Source organism: Cebus imitator, unplaced genomic scaffold (genome assembly GCF_001604975.1).
Source record: "Cebus imitator isolate Cc_AM_T3 unplaced genomic scaffold, Cebus_imitator-1.0 Scaffold6, whole genome shotgun sequence".
NCBI lineage: Eukaryota > Metazoa > Chordata > Mammalia > Primates > Cebidae > Cebus > Cebus imitator.
The window spans coordinates 4,152,228-4,176,628 of NW_016107321.1; the positions used below are offsets into that span (position 1 = coordinate 4,152,228).

The 24,401-nt window shown below is 37.6% G+C and overlaps 1 protein-coding gene across 5 annotated transcripts in view; it reads right to left on the reverse strand.

Annotated features, from left to right (window-relative positions):
• Positions 1–24,342, reverse strand: part of MAP3K4 (mitogen-activated protein kinase kinase kinase 4) — a 121,613-nt gene extending 97,271 nt beyond the window's left edge. For 3 of the 5 annotated variants that reach the window (XR_005201721.1, XM_017537988.2, XM_017537977.2), the window contains exon 1: positions 24,005–24,301. Coding sequence is in view for 4 of the 5 variants with exons in the window: in XM_017537988.2 (XP_017393477.1) it covers positions 24,005–24,144 (140 nt within the window). In the remaining variant the exon portion in view is untranslated. Of the gene's footprint in view, positions 1–24,004 lie in introns of all 5 variants that reach the window. The other 2 variants (XM_017537984.2, XM_017537968.2) reach the window with 2 other exon arrangements.
• Positions 24,343–24,401: the final 59 nt, after the last annotated feature.

The following is a 24,401-nucleotide window of genomic DNA, read 5'->3' on the forward strand; positions in this document are numbered from 1 at the left end:
AGGAAGGGGGAAGGGGGAGGGAAGGGGGAAGGAAGGGGGAAGGGGGAAGGGGGAAAGAGATCTTAAGCAAACATGGAAGAAACTGATTTGGCGAATGACAAAAGGAAAAATGTTTCCAAAATATAATACCAGAGATGTAAAAGTAGAATGGAAAAAAAACACTACAAGAACAAAGTTATTTTTAAGACAGGCAACAAAGGTAAAAACTAGAGAAGAACAAGAGCTTTAAGCAGTGATCTTTCAGTGATGGGTTTCTTCTGTGTTCACCCTCCTTTAAACTCGTTGAGCTTTCTGAATCTATGGTTGACAGCATTTATCAACTCTGAAACATTTACAACCATTATTTCTTTAAAAAATGTCTTCAGTTCTCCTCTTTCTTTTCTCCTAAACCTCAATATACACGCTAACTGCCTGATACTATCCCACAGGTCACCGATATTCTGGCACACTTTTTCCAGTCTTTGTTCTCTCTGCATTGCATTTTGCATAGTTTCTACTGCTATATCCCTAAATTCAGATGTTTTTCTGCAGTGTCTACTCTGTTGATGTCCCACTCAGTGTATCTGTAATTTCACACAACGTATTTTTCATTTTCAGAAGTTCATTTGGACCTTTCTACATCTTTTATTTTTCTCCAACATTCATGTCTTCCTTTGACTTGAGCCTAATTGTAATCATAGTATTTTAGCAACTCTTGCTACTTCCATCGCCTGTCACACTCCTAGGATTGTTACTACTGACTGATTTTGCTCCTGGGTATAGGTCACATTTTCTTGCTTATTGGCATATTTTGATCAGATGCTGGATATTATAAATTTTCTATTGCTGTATCTGGATTTTATTGTCTTCCTTTAAAGAGGATTAGACTTTGAGGGTTTTTTTGTAGGCTATTAAATTATCTCAAATTTCTTTTTATCCTTTTAAGATTTGTTTTCAAGCTTGGTGAAAGTTAATTCCATAGAAGCCTTTCCTCTAGAAACAGTCTAACCCCACTATCAGACTGTGATCCTTCCAAGTCTTTACTGAATATTCCAAATGTCCAACACAACAAAGACTTTCCACTTCAACCAGCTGGTACTCAAGTGCCTCCCATCCCTGTGTGAGCTCTGCAAACCTTTCACAGCTCACAGCTCCTCAAAGGCTCCTTGCCTAATCTGCAGAGTTTCTACTCCACACTAACATTCATCAAAGACTCAAGAAGGTCTTATATAAATTTTCTGGAGCTCTTTTTCTGTATCGTTCCTTCCTCTCCAGAACTCTACCCTCAACCTCCAAATGCCTCAGCCTCCTCAAACTCCAATCTGCTTCCTCCACTCGGTAAGTTCACTCTGCTTTGCCTTGTATTCCTCCCTGCACCACAGTCTGGAATAGGCTTCCACGCAAAAGCCAGTGTAATCAGAAGACTGACCTTATTTGTTTCCCTTGCCTCAGGGATTACTATCATGTACAGCCTGTTGTCTAATGTCTGAAACAGTCATTCTATATTCAAGTCAATTTCAAGTGTCATAAGAAGAGTTTATTGTATACCACTAAAAAGCAGCATATTTATACTTTTTTAATCTAAAAAAAACTGTTCTGTGTATTAAGTGTTATAATAAAATGATGCACAATCACCTTCATCACACAGAGAGGAATAACAATACTAGACCTTCAACCTTCAAAGTGACTACACAGCAATGTCTTTAGGAGGCAAAGGAGAAAGGAAATTTTGTTCAAAAAGAAAAATAAACATAGAAAGGCAAAAATCATCTCATCTTGGAGGCTACAATATTTACAGACAGTCAAATTCAACCCATTATTTTGTAAAAATTTAACCTCTTTGGGCCCCAGTTTCTGTAACTTACATAAGATCACGAAGATTTTTTGTGGAACTAATTTTTAGGCATATGAAAGTTCTAAAACTTAGGATTTAACAAAGCTAATACTATTTTTTTCTTTTGAGACGAAGTCTCACTCTGTCGCCCAGGCTGGAGTGCAGTGGTGCCATCTCGGCTCACTGTAACCTCTGCCTCCTGGGTCCAAGTGATTCTCCTGCCTCAGCCTCCCAGGTACCTGGGACCACAGGTGCATGCCACCACGCCCAGTTAATTTTTTGTATTTTTAGTAGAGGCGGGGTTTCACAGTGTTAGCCAGGATGGTCTCGATCTTCTGACCTCGTGATCTGCCCGCCTCAGCCTCCCAAAGTGCTGGGATTACAGGCGTGAGCCACGGTGCCTGACCAAGCTAATACTATTTAAAACATCCAAATAAACAGAAACTGACATACTTCTCAATTACAGATGGCACCAGAAGACCAAATAAGTAACACTTTTGGCAGTTCTTTATATGCTTGTCAGAAATACAGCTAGTAGCTCTACTACCCTACCCGCTATTACTGATGGGGAAAAATCATTAACAGAAACAAGCAAGCCACCAAATTGTTTTGACTTAGCTAGGATCATCAAAATAACAATTCTAATATACTAATTAAGACAAGAAACCACTCAATTTCTGAAAACCTAAATTTAATTATACAAACATATCCCTCTACCAAGAATAATTTCAACTGTATAGAACCTAAACATTTCTTTATAATTTAATATAATGTTGGTTAAACCGGACTTTGTTGTTCATTTTTCGCTTCTATGGTTCTTTTTTCAGTACACACAAGATCTTTAATGAAGCAACATATTCCCAAGATATATATCATTACTAGTAACTTTTTTTAACACAGAAATAACAAGGGACTGGGATATGTTACAAAATGCTGAAAAACAGACACAGCTAGAAAATTCTATTTAAAGCTATCAATTCACCATTCAAATGGCAGATGCAATGGGTACTTTAATCATCCGTGCAATAAATATTTACAAAAGGCTATTATGTGCTAAGTACTATTTCAAGTGCAAGAATAGAAGGTGTTAAAAGATAAAGGCAACCAAAACAATCCTGGAAAAGAATAAAGCTGGAGAACTCGCTTTCCCAATTTCAAAGCTAAGCAACAGTAATTAAGACAGTGCGGTAATGGCGTAAGGACAGACACACGGATCAATGGAACAGAACTGAGACAGTCCAGGTATAAACTTGTATGTCTAGGATCAATGGATTTTCAATTGGGGTGCCAAGGGCATTCAATGGAAAAATAATAGTCTTTTCAACAAACAGTTCTAGGACAACCCTCTACAAGAAAAGGAATGAAGTTGGATCCTTAATTCATACCATATATGAAAATAATTCAAAATGAATCAAAGATGAAAATATAAGAACTAAAATGTGTAAATGAAAATATGATACAAAAGCATGAACAACAAAAGACAAAACAGACTTTATCAAAATTAGAAGCTTTTACGCAAAAGACACAATCAAGAAAATAAAAAAAGACAGCCCACAAAATGGGACAAAGAAATGAAATAAATCTTAAAGGAAAAAATTTAACTATAAGAATGTTTAAGTCTTCTATGTGTATAAAAACTTACCTAAGCCATATTAAAAGTTAAATTGAGGATACTGTCCTAGATTTATAAAAGGCTCATTACGAAAAGCTGCAAAATACCAACAATAAAATGAGCAAACAAAACCAAAAGACAATTCACAAAATAATTTTTTTTTTGAGATGGAGTCTCATCCTGTTGTCCAGGCTGGAGTGCAGTGGCGTGATCTTGGCTCACTGCAACCTCCGTCTCCCAGGTTCAAGTGATTCTCCTGCCTCAGCCTCCAGAGTAGCTAGGACTACAGGTGCGTGCCACCATGCCTGGCGAATTTTTTGTATTTTTAGTAGAGATGCGGTTTCACTGTGTTAGACAGGATGGTCTCAATCTTCTGATCTCGTGAACAGCCCACCTCAGCCTCCCAAAGTGCTAGGATTACAGGTATGAGCCACTGGGCCTGGTCAAAATAAATTTATATAGCAATAAAACATTAAAACAGTTCTACCTATGCTAATAACCAGATACCCAAATTAAAACAAGATAGTGCTCTCTGGCCTAGGAAATTAGCAAACAGTTTTTAGTAATACTCAGAGCTAGGAAGAATACAGTAAAGTAAGCACTAATATGACCTATATTCATTTGTACAATCTTTCTAGAGAAAATTATTGTGATATTAAAACCTTTAAAAGTCTTCAAAATCCTTTCAAATTCTACTTTCAGGAAATTCTTTTAAGAGAGCTGCCAGAAAAGCTTATGATATGTACCAAGAGGTTCACTGCAGTGTTGTCTAGAATAATAAGAAACGGTAGCAACTTCAAGCTTTATGGTATAACCATAAAATGAAACATGATGGGGCCATTTTTAAATGATGTTGTAATATTTTTATTAACATGGCAAATGCTCACAATACATTTAGATAAGCTATCATTCCCACCTCAGCCTAAAGGACCTCCTCCCATCCCTGTATAGTTTACTTGGCAATTAATCATTCCTGTGATCTCCCTTGCTGCTGTAATAAACTATTATTTAAATCTTTCACAACGTCTTTTCCTGTTTATGTCTAAGGAAATAGCACATAAAATAGAGTAACAAATATGGATTTGAGACCAGGTTCCTGGTATTTTGCACTAATATCTCCCCTTAAAGCCTCACCTCCCTTATTTGAAAATGCCTATCTTTAAGTTCATTGTAATGATTATATAAAGCAACATGTTATGCCACTTATTTGATGGCATATAGGTAGATTATAGATGTAAATTTATTATATTCTGCCCCAGACCATGAATTAAAGTTTCTATTACCTTACATCTTTTCCAACTAGCTTATAACTTCTCTGAAGGCAGGGCATGCTTTATATTATGATTTATATAATAAAAAGATGATCTGGCTGGGAGTATAGGAATAATTCCAAGAGAACCACCACTTGAAATGATTCCAAAAGAAAAGGGAGGAAAGGGCAACTGATGGATAGGAACTGACCCATGCAAAGGAATGAAGCTGAGGAAGAACACACAATGTTCAGAGCTAGGAAGATGTTCAGTGTAAATTAAGACTCTAAATTCTAAGAGGCAAGGGGTTCCACAGGACTATTGGTCCTGGATCTCAAGCTTAAAGAAGCCTCACTCTTGGCTATTGCTGAGTGGCAAATTGGTGTAGGGACACAAGTTAAGGCCTCTTCACAAATTTGGACTCAAATTGAAATGCATGGTCACCCTAATTTCAGCTAAATCTGAGGGTGGGGAGATCACCAACTCAAAAGCTCTCCGGGCCTAATCAAGGTTCTTAAAGGACCCAGTCACAGCTGGGTGCAGTGGCTCACACCTGTAATCCCAGCACTTTGAGAGACAGAAGTGGGTGGATCATGAGGTCAGGAGTTCAAGATCAGCCTGGCCAACATGGTGAAACCTGGTCTCTACTAAAAATACAAAAATTTGCCAGGCATGGTGGCAGGCACCTGTAATCCTAGCTCCTCAGGAGACTGAGGCAAAGAATCGCTTGAACCCAGGAGGTGGAGGTTGCAGTGAGCCGAGATCATGCCACTGCACTCCAGCCTGGGCTACAGAGTGAGACGTGAGAATCCGTCTCAAAAAAAAAAAAAAAAAAAAAAAAACTAGGCAGAGACCATATGAATTTCATTTACCACTGGGGCCCCATGGCCTAGCACTAGCACTGCCTGATACACAGCAGGCACGTAACATCTGAGTGAGTCTGTCAGGGAAAGGAATAAACCAGATGGGTACCATGGACTGTAGCAGTGAGCTACTACTGACTACTAGTCAGTGCAGTTAATCTTTACAATTTCATTCACTCAGTCAGGCTAACTGCTCTCCCTTTTTAGTTCCTCAATACACACATACTCCTCCTTTGGTTCTCTGTTAAACAAGACTCAGATACTCAAAGAGCCAAGTAAAACTCTACAGGCTTCTTTTGCAAAATAAAAGCTCAGTTCTAAGGCTGAAGTTTCATGACAGTTTCTGGCATTTCCAGAAGCATTTTCCCTCACTTACTTCTGATATCCTACTTCCTCAGATAATTGAGTATAACGAAACAGTTTCTAAATTATTTTTGTTCAAGACATACCCAAAATTAAGTGTGTGAAGAGGAGAGAGGAGGTTGAAAGGCAACAAACACGAGACTAACGCCATTTTACTTTGCTAAGACACTGAAAATACGCAAAATCTACCATCACCGCTGCTTCCCAAAAAGCATAATTTAATCCTGGAAAATTAATTTAACTTTATAGAAAAAAAAAAAATCACCACACTCATTTTATCAATATACTTGCATGCAGGCTAACTTGAATGCCTGTTTAGGAATCTCTGCGTTAAAGGAGTCATTTGGGTTTATTCTTCCAGAGAAACGTTCCTTAAAAGCATTTTACTTTCAAACTCTTCCTCAGACTTCGCCCTCATGAGCCTATTGAGACAATGAATGCCACTTGAAGTAACACAACACCTTGCTTTCTATCCACCTTCTCTTTCTTTGCAGTCCCTCTTTCCCACCCTTCTTTCTGTTGTTCTCTTCATCTATCCACTCTCCTTACAAGAACTTCAAGAATTACACACCAATGAAGTATTTCAGGCAAAAGAGCCAGGGGTGGTACAGTTCTTTCTTCAGCAACTGCCTTATGGTACTTTAAGGATCATACACTTCTAACAGTGAGAGGAATAAAAGGCATTAAAAAAAAAAAAAAAAAACACCCAAAGCTATACACACTAAAAATAATCTCACAGTCTTCAATTAATTAACCTTAACTCAAAATTTCCAGAGTTGTGAATTCAAAAATTACATAAAATTGCAACCTACAAGTAGGTTATATCAGACATCTACATGTAGCAGGATAAATTCTTCTTTAAACTTCTTAAAACTGTTAGTGTTTGAGTATTTAACAGGGCTTAGTAATAGTAAATATAGCAAAGTGATTAGTAATGATTCTCAACCTAGGCTTAATAACACCATCAAGCTTATCTGCTCTGATTAAACAAAAATAAAGAGTAGCCAATTATGCAATGAACTTAGACTAAGTAGGAAAACAAAATTTAATGGAATAAAATTATTTGTATTTAAGTAAACTTTTAAAAACTGCTCATTTGAAAAAAAACAAAACACATATACTGTTTTGACCCAAGAAATGTTTATTAAAAATAAACATTTTTATTAGCTTAAAATAGGGATAATTAGATAATCTCTAATCGAATATTACTTGAGATTTTGTAACTACTTAAGAAATACTTTAAAAACAAGTCATAACAAACCAAAATATATTATAAGGATACAATTGTACGAGGCTTTAATACATGAACGAAGAACGTTATTGATTTATTTACCAAACATCCTGGGCTCTCATGTAGTGCATGAGTACTAGGCACTTCAGGGATAAATGGAATGCCTGCTCAAGCAGTACAGTCAAGAGGATATATGAATAATTTTTAAAACACAATAGGGAGAAATGTAAACAGCTGAGTGACATAAACAGCATTCAACCTCACAATTTAAAATACAAGAATTTAAAACTAAGAGCTTTTTCTTTAAGTCCCAGGGTACATGTGCAGGATGTGCAGGTTTGTTAAACAGGTAAACATGTGCCATGGTGGTTGCCTGCACCTATCAACCCATCACCTAGGTATTAAGCCCAGCAGGCATTAGCTCTCTTCCCTAGTGCTCTCCCCCACCACCTTGCCTCCCCTGACAGGCCCAAGTTAAGTGTTGTTCCCCTTCCTGTGTCCATGTGTTCTCAAGTGCTTTTTAACTTACCAAACTAGCAAAGACTTAAAAATCATTATTGTAATGTCAAGAATAAACTCATATTCCTGTGGAAATAGACATAAATATTCTGAAGAACATTTCAAAGATGTTTTTAAAATGCACATGCTCCAAAAGATGGAAACAACCAAAATGTTCATCAATGGATTAAAGGATAAATGAAATGTGATATGTACATACAATGGAATATTATTCAGTCTTAAAAAGGAAGAAAGCTCTGACACCCTATAACATGGATGAATGTTAAAATTACACCAAGTGAAATAAGCCAATCAGAAAAAGACAAATACTGTATGATTCCACTTATATGAGATATACAGAGTAGTCAAATTCATGAGACTGTAAAGTAGAACAGTGCCTACCAGGGTAGAGAGGAAGTTGTTGTTTAATGGATATAGAGTTTCATTCCTGCAAGATAAAAAGTTTTGGCGATTGCTTGCACAATAGTGTAAATAAAGTACTCAAAAACATTACTGAAGTGTACCCTTAAAAATGGTTCAGATGGTTTTAAAAAAATGAATATGCCATGATATATACAATGGGTATAAATGTTATACCCAAATGTTATACCCATTGAGCAAAATGTTACCCATTTTACAGTAACAAGTATTTTATAGTAACAAGAACACCACTGCCACCAAAACAACATAGATCAACCTCAAAATCACCATGCTGAGTAAAAGAGTAGATGTAAAATATCAGTAAATGTCAGGATAATGAGGAAAGAAACAGTAGCGTGTGTGTAGGAAGTAGGAAGATATTTTCTAGGATGCTGCTCACATTCCATTTCTTCACATAGGTAAACTTTATAATGCTGTATTCACTTTCGGACAATTTATCAAGCTACACATGTAATATACACAAATATGTCTTTGTTATATAATAAATATCAATCTAAACACAAATTAGAGGGGAACCTACAAGGTCCTACATAATTGGTCAACTGGCCTCTCCTCTTTCATTTATCATCACATTATGTCAACACTTATACAGCTGCCCTCAATTAATACATAAAATTCAATATGTAAAATTCTGTAAAGAATAAAACAGATTATAATTTTATATATATTTATACATACACACACACATTTTGATATAGCAATTATATTTTCAGGATTTTATTCTAATAAAACATCTTGAATAGACATAAAGATTGAGCTAAAAACAATGCTTTTAACATTGTTCATAACAGCAAAAAAACCAGAAACATCCCAAAAGTTCAACAAAAGACTGGTTAAATTAAGATCAAAAACTGCTCCCCAGAAAAGAAACATCAAAAAACACCCAGTGAAAGTGAGTACGCAGTTGCTACCCAACAAAGGTTCCTACTGGTAGACTAAACTTATATCAAATATTATGTGATAAATATCATCACCGCATCCCACTTTCCACCCTATCCCACTTTCTGCCTTCCTACCTTCTTTCTACTCTTCATGAGTTTATCAGAATTTTATGGAAGAAGATAATGGCTGTGTCTTACCATATTTATCACATTAAAAGTTTAATTACAAGCAAGAGTCAAGGCTATATTTCACTGATTTTAAAACACACGTTTTTCCCTAATTTTAACATCTCTCATATTTCATTGTACCCTACTACTGATATTAAAAAAGCACTGTGTCACTGTTTCATTGCAGCTTTTTCCTTAGAGACATATAAAATTTATGGTGCATATTACAATTGATAGCATCTTATGTCTGAAGAAATGTTACTCTCTAAAAGGTCAATGCCAATAAGTTAAATAAGCATGACCTAGAAATAAAGTCTGTTAAAGAGCAGAAGCACCCATTATTAACCAAAGCAAATTTTTTGAAAAGGAGAAAAACCTTTCTTTACAGATTTTCAGAGGCTATACAAGATCACGTTTGGGTATTTAAAATTAATTACGTCAAACTATTTGATACAAATGAAAATATTCAATGTTATAAAGGACAGACTGAGTTGGGCACTTACACAACCATCACTTGTGACAACTGTTTAACTTTATCTGCACTCCCTAAGAGAGCAATGGATAGGAAATTCTTCCACCTTTTGTGTTCCAAGAAATGGCTAACCTCAAAGGACCACCACATCCTTGCATATTGTAAAACGAGACCCACCTCTTCTATCCTCCTCAGTGATTCCCACATTTTATAAAACCCTAGGTTTGCTCCCTCTTCTTCAAGACATTCCTCATTAGTGAACATTTTTCCTCCACTGTAATATCCTGAATAAAATCATCTCCTTAACTGCCCATTGCATCTTCCCTTTGTTTCGATGCCAGGACTCCAACAGGATTAAGACCCTGCCTTCAGATCCCTGTTGACTCCACCCAGGTAACAAGGCCTCTGGGTTACCCAGTGCCTTGTTTCTGGTCTGTGACCCGGGTACATGAGTCCAATTCCTGGTGCTGTGCTTCGGACCCTGTTTATCTGCAGCACAGTAAGGAAGTGATTTTTACTCTTTCTGAGATTTGCTTTATTTCTGTTGCTGGTTGCTTTTGATTTTATAGTTTGTCAATCTCCATAAACAAATTAATCGGTTATAATAGGGATATTTTTTTCTGTTAGGAGAAAGATGACAGAGAACCTGTTAGTTTTTTTATGTTTGTCTACTTGGAGCTCAAATCAATCAGGAATTTTATGACCACCAAGAAGCGGATCTCGGGACTGATGAATTTTACATTTGCGTACGCTTGATCCATGACTAAAATTTTTAAATTGAATATATAGGCTTTCTCTCTGTGTTCTGTGTCTGTATGTTTACCTGTAACTATGAAAGGCCTTTACCTCTATTTTGTATATTTTCCTACCTCTAGATGATATTCCCAAATGGATTATAAAATCCCTTAAAGGAGGGAGCTCAATTCTGACTATCTTGCAGATAAGTAAGTACAGTTATCTTTCAATAACTATGAGGGATTGAGTCTAGGATCTCCCTTGGGAAACCAAAATCTGGGATGCTCAACTGTCTGATATAAAATGATAATGTTTGCATATAACCTATGCCCATCATCTCATATACTTTAAATTATTTCTAGATTAGTTATAATACCTAATAGAATGTAATAACTATGTATACAATTGTTACACTGAATTATTTAGGGAATCATAACAAGAACAAAAAAGTCTGTACATGTTCAGTACAAAAGCAATTTTTTTCTAAATATTTTCGAGCTGCAGTTGGCTGAATCCACAGATGCAGAACCCACAGACAACAGAAAGCCAACTGTCCTTCTATAAATTGAATAGTCCTAAAATGCTCAGAAGCCAAGGAAATTGAACCTTTAATTCAATCTGAGAAAAAGGAAGATGTGGATCATGGAAACTCAGAAACAGTTTAAGAATTCAAATTCACACAATTTAGGTAAACCTTTAGCAAACGATACTAGTTTATATTGCTGGTTTAGTAAAACAGCTACGTCCTCTTGACTCATCAATATGTTAAATATATATACAGATTTGTATACTACTTGTGAATGTCCTTCCTAAATTTATACAGGTTTATTAATCAAATAAGCTAACATTACTGCTATTTAATGTTTAAGATTCTAAAAAGGTAAATTTGTATTTAACCAAATTGAATCATTATTCTGACAAACTTTATTTCAATAATCATTACATCAGCTTGAAGGTAATTTCCAAGGTCTCTAGGTAATTTAAAACTTCTGATACTAAACTGACTTAATCAGTGGGTATTCTTTAGATACCTTGACCATTCCTGAGTACTGACACATTGATTATTAAACACAATTTAAGTTTAAAGCTAGGCACGGTGGCTCACGCCTGTAATCCCAGCACTTTGTGAGGCCAAGGCACACAGATTGCTTGAACCCAGGAGTTTGAGACCAGCCTGGACAACATGGAGAAACCCCATTTCTATAAGAAATTTAAAAATTAGCCAGGCATGATGGCAGGTACCTATAGTCCCATCTACTAGGGAGGCTGAGGTGGGAGGATCACTTGAGCCCAGGAAGTCAAGGCTGCAGTGAGCCATCACAGTGCCACCGCACCCCTGCCTAGGCAACAGAGTGAGACCCTGTCTCAAAAAAAAAAGTTTATATACTTTCGCGTCTCATTTTGAGTCCATTAATGAATGTGTTCATTTTGGATACAGGAGGTTGTAGAAGATTCATAGAAAGGTAATTCTGTCATGATCAAGATTAAGTTTGGTGGTTTTAAATAAAAAAAAATCTTTAGTATCAAATGTTATACTGATACAAAATTAAATTCTGTTTTTTCTGTTTCAATGTCACATGTTTCTCAGATTACTGGTTTCCTCTTAACAGAAGATCATAAAGGTTATCCCTTACTTTCTACGTTATCTGCATAGACTGCAAGTCTCTCTGTTTTACCATGATAACCTTCTACAGTTTATGCCAACTTATTATGTCCTTGATTATCTAAGGAACAAGTTTCTCTTTCAGGAAAGTTTCTTTATGATCATGTTATCACTTACATTTACTTTTAAAATCTTTATTGTTACTTGGGTTAAATATATTGTCAACTATTGTTTCTTGGTCCCATCTTAATTAAAGTTTTCAAATCTCCTGACAACTTTTGATATTTTACCTTACCAAAATAAAAGCATAAATATCATTTTCACCTAAAACTGTCCTTGACATTTCCCAGATGGTGCACCCCCAAAAATCACAAAGATTTGTTCTTCCACCTTTTAAAAAAAGAAGTGCTAGAAAATAATTAGGTTTATCTGGCATGTTGTTATTGATGAGTTTTCAAGTCAGAAGAGATGCTTAGCATTCTCTAGGTTAAATTTATATGGGTAAAATGTAAATATTTCAGACTCTGCTTGCTACAGAAGTTACCAGAAAACTGTCAGTGCTCTCACTGACAATGATACATTGCTATTTATCAGAGTACTAATGCTAGTCTATTCAATATTTGACAAAAGCACAGCATTATTGGTCATAATTTCACTTTTGTTTTTTAAATGTTCACTTGGTCCCAACTTCTTTAACTTGAATTTAGCATATTCCAGGCCAGTGGTTTTCAGCTGGATATTCACATCACTAACCCATGATGTTTTATTAATATGCACAGATGTTCAGGACATATTCCAGACTTACAGAATCTCTTTCTTTGATATTCTTGTTATATTCTAACTATATGCTTGGTAAATTCTTGGCATATATCAGGACGATTACATGTTATATTTAAACCTTTTTTCTCAGTAAAGATTACATATACTTTTATTTCCCAGTAAAGATTAACTCTATTTTCAAGAAGGAGTTGATATTGCATCTAATTTATAAAAATGGAATATCCATTTTCTTGAACATAATATCCATTATGTTTATATAAATAATTTGTTTAAAAAAATTTTTGGACTGACTTTAATCTTGTACAACAAAGAAACAACCAAATATCCTTATTCTTATAATGAATTCTCACTGGATCTTTACTTTTGAAAATTATCAGTATTAAGTTAACCACTTTAAGTTATTTTGTCATCTACAGATAGGTTTTTGTTTTACCTTGCTGCTTCCCTAACAGCACTTAAAATCAGCTACAGGCCAGAGTGCCGTCTTCAACAAAGAAGAGCTGTGTTGGGGCCCGTGAAAAAGGACTATGCCAGGTTCTTTTGGTACAGGCTTCTGATGTAATGTTTTAGCAACTTTGAGAAGATACCAGTGGACTGAGTCAGGATTTCCAGAACTCTAATCAAGAAGAAGATAAATTCATGAGACTGCTAACTAAAGACAAAGTGGAAAAGAATTACACAGGACTGCATGAACTAATCAAGGATGACTGTGGATTCTTCTGAGAATATTGCTGCTGTTATTAATGTTTTATTTTCTGGATATATAAGGAGTCCTTTCCTCTTAAGCTATCTATGCTTCACTAAAATTTAGGAGAACATGCTTTTGTAACTAAAATTGTTCAGTGCATTTTTGTCTTTCACACTGGTATAAATAATTTAGTACCTTTCTAGAAGGAAATACAGCAATACCTCTCAAAAGGCTTAAAACTCTAAATATCTCATGACCTAGGAAGCTATTCTAAAGAAACGATCCAAAATACTGAAAAATTCACAAAAGTATTTGTGTGTCATTAATTATAAGTGGAATCATATATGTCACAAACCATATTATCAAATTCAAACTATTAACTTATGGGATCTACATCAAGAGGAAGAGAGTTTGCTATTGTTTGTCATAGGAAAATGCGCACGATATGGTAGTTTGAAAAAATAAAATGTGTAGAAAAAAATACAGAAAAAAAAAAAAAACAGAAAAGAAATATGCCAAAATGTTAATGGTTAACTATTTTTAGACGACAAAATTGGAGTTGGTTATTTTCTTCTTTATATGTTTCACAGTTTTCCATAATAGATATACGTTACCTTTATAATCAGGGAAATGTCTAACTAATTTAGTTTTATTTAGTGAGAAGATTTCATTCACTTTACTCAGGCAGTAGCTAGATCAATCTAGTTTTATTAAGTGAAAAGATATCATTCATTTTTCTTAGACGTGGCTAGATCAATCTGAAAACTATTCCTCTTACAGTGTAAAACATTTAAAAAATGAAAAGAAAATTAATCCAAGTTATAAAGACACAAGTTGAATGAACAACTAAAAAGAATTTCCACAGAAAAAGACAGCTGTGCCTATTAACCTAAACAATCACTTAATCAGTAGAGTTACAGTTCTTAATTTAGTAGCAATAATTTATGACCCTCCAAAGGCCAGTCAGAATTTCAAACACCTGTAGGAATAATATGCAGCATAAACCACAACTAAAGTAAAAGACAGAATCTAGTAAAGCTAGGCAGGTCCTTAAAAACCTTTTTCTTATTTCTACGGCTTCTGCAAACACGGGGGGAAAATGTTTCCTGAATGAAGATTATTGCAGCTATTTTTAAATGTAGCCTCAGTGCATATTTGGTGGCTTTTTAAGAAAATCACGATAGGACTTCCCTCTTTCACCTTAAGCCCAAAAAGAGAAAGAAAAGAGAAATGTAATAATAACAGCTAATACTGAACACTTACTATAGAAAAGGAATTATTTAATCTTAATAACAACCTAGGAATTAGATGTTATTATTTTTGCCTTTCAAATGAAGAAACAGACCGAGAGGCTAAATTACTTCCCCACAATCATACTGCTAGCAATCAAAAGGTAACAAGGTAACATTCAAAGCCTGTCTAATACCAAAACCTCTGCCCTGCCTCTTTCACACAAGTGTCGGCAAAGAACCTGCTAACTGTTAGGCACTGGGCCTGGAATTAGGCTATAAAAGTAAGCAAAACAATAGACAATACCCCAGCCCTCGTGGAGTTTACTGAAGGCAAACCCAATACACAAATACGTGCACAAATATATAATTACGAATGGTAGCAAACTGCAGGGCCTCTAAGAACACAAACAGGAGGACCTCATCTATTCTGGGAGGAAGTAGGGGAAATGTCCAGATGGCCCCTAAAGTAAGCAATGCTTAAGACCTGAAGTGAAACTGCTGTACTCTAACATATATAATATGACATATATATCATGCATACACAGAATAGATAATAGATGTAAAATACAGTGTTTGAATTATTTGATAACATTTATAACACATAATTTGAGACATACATGATTCCATCTCTAATTTTTGTAAATTTTTCAGTATTTGGATTATTTCTTATATGTGTTTATATATTATCAGGGGAAAATGAGCTCCTTTTTTTCCTTCAGGACAGCTCTATGTGAAAAACTATAAACACAAGTTAGTGTTTTAGAGAAAGATCAACAAATTACCTAAATTACTCACATAATGCCAATCCCAATTTTACTCTAAAATAATCCTAGATTTTAAACTCATCTTTACAATTCTTGTAGTTTAAGGATAAGCAGCCAAGGGAACAACCTTGAGAGACAAGCATAGATACATTCTTACTCTTGCCTTCGGGTAACAATGCTGTTTTCAAGAAGTACCTATTGCCGAGCTTCTTCAAAATTCCATTTGATCATTTAGTAGACAAATACTGTACTTCGCCTGACTCAGTCTCAAGGGACAAGGTACAAAGTACAACAACATCCTTTTTATTTTTGGTAGAGCTATGCATTTAAAATTGAGGGTCACAACCCATTTGTGGGTAACAAATTTAGTAGGTTCTGATGATTAACTTTTAATAGAACAGAATAAAAATTATTTGAGAGTATCATATATTGCAAGGTCAAATACTGTTTCAAAATTGTTTTCTTTTGGTTATAAGGCACGCACATACAGACACACACACACACACACACACACACACACACAGTTGTAAAATATATTTCTTACTGTAGGTCACAATCATAACCACAGTTTTAAAACCACTACTATAGACCAGAAGTTAGAATCGTACTGCCTTCTTGATCTATAGACTGACCACTGAAAATAACAACATATCTTAAAAAGTCCTGGCTCTTCTTTATTCTGTAAACAGAAATAAAAGTTTCATGGGAAAAGAAAAAAGTCGTGGATGATGAGTTTTAAGAGGATTTCATATTTTCTGTTTGCATTTTTATCTGAACACAAATCTTTCATCTCGTTTGATCCTGTCAAGTCCAATTAATCCAGAAAATATAGCATTCCATAGTTGCCAAGTAACTGAGCACATGGGCTTGAGCTGAAGCTGGGCTACCTATGGCAGGTGGCTGGAGAACACCTTGGCTTTGGACCTTGACCAGGGGAGCACAGGGCGAGGCAAGGATAAGGGAAGAAAGGCCTGCAGATCTGGATCCTAAGCTGTGACCAGGGAAAGCTGCAGCCCCTCTAGGCCATTTTTCTCATCTCTTAAAATGAGACACATGGCCCAGATGATCTCCAATTCCCTCCCAGCTCAACTCTTGTAATTCTATAAGCAATGGCTAAGAAGTTGGATGAAATAAACATTAAGAGTCCTACCATCTGTAAGAATCTGTATTAACAAACGGTTAAATTCTTACCTGAGTGAGAACTAAATACTTACACATACAACAAACTAACTCCAAAAATTTTGTGAGAAAATCAAGTTATATCTACATTTTTCTGTTCCCACATAAAGACTTTAGGATTTTAAATAAAATTAATGTATTACCTTCCAAAAGTTCCCCACTGAAAGACTAAAAAGGTTGACAATTTCTATCAATCTGACAACTCTAAACTAGCTGTCCTCTAACAAGCCCTATTCAGAAAGTTCTACATTTCAGCAGTATCCTCAAACAGTCTGCTTACACACAAAAAAGCTTCTACTGAAAACATCAAATCTGATCAGCTTTAAAGCTTAGTAGCTACTTTTCTCCACAGAAGGCTTATTTTGTCTGAAATAAAATCCATGTACAAAATGCTTTTGATAGACTGCCTGATATATTCTTAATAGTTTTCCCTGCTAATTTATAAATACGTGGCATACATATGATCCATAAAACCAATACTGCTGAGGTAGGTCTGCAAATGGCAAAAAATGAACGTTCTTGTAATTCAAAAACAAATCTTCATGTTGCCTGTTAGTGAACAAATATTTAAAGGCAAAGGCACTCCATTACACAGTGTGAGATCTGCAGGGCTCTAAAAATGCACTGACCATACTCACTGCCAGAGGAATAATGTTTCTTTTAAAATGCAGCCATTTCAAGTACACCCCGTAAAATGAGGAAAGCAAAAACCTAATATACATGTTGAGAACACAGTTCTAGATTTTACATATTTCTATGAATGTAAACAACCACCCTAACATAAGCCCTGTGTTTTGTAACTGTTGGAGTTGCTTCTATTCTACATATTCTATTACCCAAGACGAAGTAAATAATTTTTTAAAAGCGGCTTGCTACAGCCAGCTCAGATAGTTCACAGATACCAAAAATAAATAAAATCATTAAAATTTGGCAACAATATTCTCTTTATATGACATATGGACTCTCATCAATTTCAATTTTAGTAACAATTCAAGGTAAGAAAACTAAAAATTGTAAATGAGTAAGTTAAGAACTGAGGCTCTCTGATTAGCTTATTTTAAAACAAAAACATGTTACATATTCACTATAAAAACTTTTAGGAAAAATTAGTACGAATTCCTTGTCTTTTATCTATGCACTTGGAGTAAGTCATTGCACTGCCTATGCACAAGGAGCTTCAGGAAGCTAGCTCTAGGCTCGTGACTTCTCAGGAAATATTTCAGCAAAATGAACATGTCTCTCTCCCAGCTCCAATTTGAAAAATCCCAGGAAAGAATCCTAATTGGCCTGGACTGAGTCAAGTTTCATGCCTATGGCCTGGTACCTGTAAGAAGAGGGCAGCTCCAGTATGTACTATGTAGTCTGAATCAAGAGTGGAATTCCCCCAAATAAGGTAGAAGTACTTGAGAATCTTCTTAAAAATAGGTACTCAGGTACCACCTCAAAAGAAGTTGTATCATGATCATTTTCACGTCACTAAACATTATTTAAAAACATAGTTTTTAATAACTGGACAGAATTCTGATGGGGTTCTAATTTTTTAAATTTAATTTTATGACTTAAATCCAGAAAAGCCACATACCATCATGATCCTTTTTGAGCCCAATATTCAAAAAAAGATTTTATGAAAGCACCAACCACTGACATCTTTGCCACACCGTTCTGAGAAACTATGCTAAAAGATTCTTGGCAAGGGGCCGGGGGACAGACCTTATGGGGGGAATGTGATGGGGGAGAAGAAAGTAAGGTGATCCTCCGAGACCATTAGTATAAATGCACCATACCACCAAGGTTTTTTTCTTTTAAAAAAAAAAAAAAAGTCTTAAAGAGATAAGGATAAAATATACCCCCAAATTAAAGCAGGAAAAGAAAGGTTTGTTATAATCTATAAAGACTGAAGATTAAAAACAAACACACTATAACCCAAACAACTGAGGAGAGTTTCTGACACGAGGAAAAAAAAGCAGCCTGTGTGAGGCCTAGAAAATAGAAACCTAGGAGTAAGTCATTGCACTGCCTCTCATTCAGAAGCAGGGGTGCACCTGATAGGAATGCAAGCCCACCTCACTGGTCTGCTAACACGAGTCACTGAGATCATTCAACTCATTTCCCTTGCTAATATCATGCTTACTAATCCATCTCTTAATCATACTTTGGTTTTCTACCGGTAAGAGAATACACTGACTAACCAGGTATCCAGACAAAGCCAAGTATCTGTGCCTGAGAAGCCAAGCACAGCGAGTATCTGGGCCCTGATTATTGTGCCAAGGGAGTGCCAGCTTATAAAGACCTACAGAGTCTTCGGCTAATCTCCTTTTCTCACATCTTTTTCGTTTTCTCTCTAAAGAAACTATTTCCAATAGCCTACTGATAGGGAACATTAAAGAGTCTTTAAACAGCATACATACCACTTGGTCAAATGACAAGACTGAGACAATAGAGTGCTATGAGTAAAATCATAGTCATGAGGAATATTAAATAACAGGAAGTTATTACAACAAATAGTATTCAGTGAACAGGCAAGACCTTTACATCCCCATATTTCAGTAGCGCTCAGAAGATCTGCAGGACAAACACCATGAGAGCACACACGAAGGAAACCGAGTGGCCTCTAACAATATGACAGAAAATTAAAGGAAACCACAAAGTCCTCTTGAGAGGCAAATCCCGATAGAAAACATGAAGTTTCTGCCATCACTGAGGCCTTTGCTACTGCTGTTTGGCGACTCCTCTCTGCCTAAAGCCAGCCCTGCCAATGGTATCTACTGTTAAACTGGTCTAAAGCCACTACCATCACTGATGCTGCACCAACAGTCTGGAGCCCCACAGGAGGCTGACTTCGCCAGGGAGAAGAGGTGACATGCAAGGTCAAGACTGAAACACACAGGCTCAAAGTGGACATGCAAGTTGGGAGACAGATCAAATCGCCGAGGAGTGATAACATTCAAGCAGTTTTTTAGTAGTGAAACCCAATTTTCAAGTCAATTTACAAGAAATATATAAATAACAGAGTAATGTTTTTTTAAGTTAATTGTTAAATTTAAGCAGCATATACTCCTTAGGTCAATGAGAACAATGAGGCTATGTTTAATATAAATATTTTAAATGAAAGGTTACAGTAAACAAGAGCATTATATCAGCCTTAATACCCAATTTATTCTGTGTTTTAAGTGTACAGACAGGACAAACACCATGAGAGCACACATAAAGGAAACTGAGTGGCCTCTAACAATATGACAGAAAATTAAAGGAAACCACAAAGTCCTCTTGAGAGGCAAATCCCAATAGAAAACATGAAGTTTCTGCCATCACTGAGGCCTTTGCTACTGCTGTTTGGCGACTCCTCTCTGCCTAAAGCTAGCCCTGCCAATGGTATCTACTGTTAAACTGGTCTAAAGCCACTACCATCACTGATGCTGCACCAACAGTCTGGAGCCCCACAGGAGGCTGACTTCGCCTATTAAATTAAATTAATAGGCGAATTAATTAGTTTTAATAGCTCTCCTAGTCACCTCAGGATCCTCCTAAAAATGCCCCAGAAGCCTGAAAAAGAAATAAGGAATGTTTATTTCAAAGTTTAATCACTACAATAGCTGCTATCCCTAATCATGAATTTTTTATCAAAAACAAGGACAAAGTCTCTGCATCTGACAGAAAGCAGTAAAACTAGAATAGACTGCTATCACCTCTCCGCCTGTTTTCTGTTGTTGGGTCATTGCATAACTCTCCCGGGTCAAGAGGAAAGCACACAGCAAGCTGATGTGCTGGGCTGGCTGCATCTGCCATGATGGTGCACTTGCCGTTCAGCTTCGGAGGCCAACATGTACAGGCCTGAAGTCTACAAAAGGCCTGTGCATTAATATAACCTTCCTAATCAATGACACACAGACATAAAGTACATGACAGAGATGGCAAAGAGTTTTATTCTAGTCTGTGGCAAAACCAGTTAACCTGGTAGCACAAATTACCACATCGGTCTCCAATGTATTAAAATGTGGCATTTTGCACATTTTAGACAAACATATGAAAAAATGCTTAACATCATTAATTATCAGGGAAACGCAAATTAAAACCACAATGAGATACCACCTTACTCCTGCAAGAAAGGCCATAATTTAAAAACAAAAAAAATAATAGACATTGGCACAGATGTGGTGAGAAGGGAACTCTTTTATGCTCCTGGTGGGAATGTAAACTAGTACAATCACTATGGAAAACAATATGTAGATTTCTTAAAAAACAGGCTAATTGCAGTGGCTCACATCTGTAATCCCAGCACTCTGGGAGGCCAAGGTGGGCAGATCACCTGAGGTCAGGAGTTCGAGACCAGCCTGACCAACATAGTGAAACCTCAGCTCTACTAAAAATACAGAAATTAGCTGGGTGTGCTGGCAGGAATCCATAATCCCAGCTACTCAGGAGGCTGAGGCAGAAGAATCACTTGAACCGAGGAGGAAGAGGTTGCAGTGAGCCAAGACTGCACCACTGCAATCCAGCCTGGGCAACAGAACAAGACACTNAAAAAAAAAAAAAAAAAAAAAAAAACTAAACTAAAGTAAAAGTAGAACTACTACATGACCCAGCATTCCCACTGCTTGTATCTACCCAAAAGAAAACAAGTAATCATATGAAAAAGACACATGCACACACATTTATAGCCGCAATTCACAACTGCAAAAATACGGAACCAAACCTAAACGCCCATCAACCAATGAGTGGATAAAGAAAATGTGGCATATATACAACCATGGAATACTACTCAGCCATAAACAGAATGAAATAATGGCAACTGTAGCAACTTCGATGGAGCTGGAGGGCATTATTCTAAATGAAGTCATTCAGGAATGGAAAACCAAATATCATGTTCACGTACAAGTGGGAGATAAGTTAGGAGGTTGCAAAGGCATAAGAATGATATAATGGACTTTGAGGATTCAAAAGGAAGGCTCAGGGGGGGTGAAAGATAAAGACTACATATTTGATACAGTGTACACTACTTGGGTGAAGGGTGCACCAAAATCTTAGAAATCACCGCTAGAGAACTTTTATCCATGTAAACCAAAAACACTTGTACCCCAAAAACTACTGAAATAAGAAAATTCTAAGAAAAAAAAAAAAGAGGTGGCATTTCACGCATTTTGAACATGTACGTTGAGCTTCTTTAAAATGGTTTTTAAAGAAAGTTCAAATGAAAAACTGGATAACCCCTGCAACATCTTTTAACAAAGATCCACAGTAGGTCTGTCAGAGGTAAGTTCTGTGTATTGAAGAGTAGGCGGTGACGATGAGGACATAAAAAAGAGAAAAGAGCTTTGTCAAGTAATCTGTTTTACAGATTTGCTATTGGAAAATTAACTGCAATGTTGCTAAGAAAAATATTTCTAAGATCTTCATGTTCCGTACACTGCTGTTCACTTACAGTTGGATGAAGCCCATTATCCTGACCTATTTTTATTATAACAAAAATAGAAGCCTAACTGAAAAATCAAGGTTTTTTTTTTGTTTGTTTTGTCTTGAAACGGAGTCTTGCTGTCACCAGGCTAGAGTGCAATGGTGCGATCTCGGCTCACTGCAACCTTCACCTGCCAGGTTCAAGCGATTGTCCTGCCTCAGCCTCCAGAGTAGCTGGGACTACAGGCGTGCACCACCACGCCCGGCTGATTTTCGTATTTTTAGTAGAAACGGGGTTTTGACATACTGACCAGTATGGTCTCAATCTCTTGACCTCATGATCCGCCTGCCTCGGCCTCCCAAAGTGCTGGGATTACTGGTGTGAGCCACCGGGCCTGGCCAAGGTTTCTTTTTAACACTAAGAAGCAGTCACTTTTGCAGCACATTTTCATTTCTTTGCCCATCTTGCTTTTACCTAAGAATGCTCATGTCCATTTTTTTCCAAAGTAGGGCTATACAGGATTCTAATTTCTGATCTACCCATTTGGATAATGAATTCTTCATGGTGGTTAAAGACATGGGCTGTGCAGCCAGACCTTTCTTCATTACCAGCTGTGAAACCTTGCACAAGATACTTAACCAGTGTGCCTCAGTTTCCTCATTTTTAAAAAAGAGTATAATAGGACTTACCTTATAGGGTTGTTGAAAGGTTTATTAAGTGGGTTAACATAAGTAAAGACAATAGCCTATTTTAAGCATTTAGTAAACGTTCACTATTAATTTTAAAGAAAAATGAATCAAAATTGCTCAAAAACTGAATCCGTTAACAAATTTATAAGAAACTTTGACAAAACTTCTAAAAATACTAGATGTATTCAAAAGGAACCAAAGGAATTCTCATTACACCCTGTACCATTATTCACAGTTGTTCCTTACAAGTTTCCAGAACCATCTCAGAAGAGAAGCAACTAATTTCTTCACAGCTTATAAAAATAAAACAACTTTGGTCCAACTGAGTGATGACAAGCACGAATACGGGTCCTGTGTTCAGTTCTAACTACAGCTACAGATGCGAATTTTCTTTAAGCAGAAAAAAGACGACACTACCTTATTCCTAGAACTACAGGGCAAGACCATAAAATGCCAAGAGGAGCTGCCGAGGTATTTTCATTACAGGGGACAGGGGGCAGCAGTTTGCAAGTTTACTCTGGGATGCAAAGGACAGGGAGTAAGGGGACATTTGAACATACAAACACAGGCACGTAAAAAGAGGAAAATTCTCAGTTATGGTGAGTTTGTTCTCCCAATTAAAGAAATAAAAACATAAAAGTAATTTAATAGAGTCAAAAGCAACAAATGCTTTGGTTACCGAAGTTCCATCTCACAGCTTCCTGCAGTAGCAAAGTTTTAGACAAATGAATCCTTACTTTATGTGCACGTGTGAGCAACAATCTGCAAAATACTAGCACTAAAGAACACTAATGGCCCATCAGAAAAGGAAAGCAACGTGTCTGTCTGCATAGTCTAAGTGCAGTTTCTCACTGAAGACATGACAGACATTCTCTGGAGTCGGCAAAAAGAGGGAAGGAGGAGAACGCGAGGAAATAGCCAGTACGCACTCGGTTTCCGAGTGTCTCCTTTACTCGAATGAGGGCAGAGGGGAGGGACACTTTCGTTCAGCAATGATGAGAGATTTCAGTACGGCCACTCTTCCGAAGCTCGCGGCAGGGGAGGCAGCCGCACTCTGCTCCCAGCCCCCGCCGCGTTCAGGGTGAGCTGGGGAGCCTGCAAGGGAAGGAGAACTGGCAACACGCTCGAGCGGACCCCTGCGGGGCCGCAGCCCCGGGAGAAGTCGCTGGACACACTCGGCCGCGGTCCCCTGGGACCCAGGGATGCACCGCGCCCCTCCCGCCCCAGCCTGCAGAGCCTGGATGCTTCCTTGCGCACCAGGCGGGAAGCAAAGGCCCTCGGGCCCGACCGAGTTCGCGCCAGGACTCGCCCTGCTTTCTGCAAGCGACCGACTGCGGCCGCCACACTCACCTCGCCGCCAAACAGCACTCGGGTTCGGGTTCGGACTCGGGCTGGGGTTCCGGCGGCTGCGGCGGCGGCTCCTCCATGGCGGCGGCAGGAGTGACGGCAAAGGCGGGAGGAGGGACCAGCGCGGCTGCGGCTTCTCTCATCCGTGCAGGGAGCCCCGCATGGCCGCGGCGGACAGTAAGCTGCAGCCTGGCGCGGGGCACCGGAGCCTTGAAGTGCGGGAGTGACTCGGCTCCGCCTCCGCCTCTAGCCCGCCGCAGGAGCAGTGCGCGCCGCGGCCATCTTGTAAACGGCGACCAGCCGAGCGCCGGGCTACGGCGGGCGGCGAGGGACAAGCCTCCGAGATCGGCGGCGGCGGCGGCGGCGGCGGCGGCGGCGGCGGCGGCGGCGGCGGCGGCGG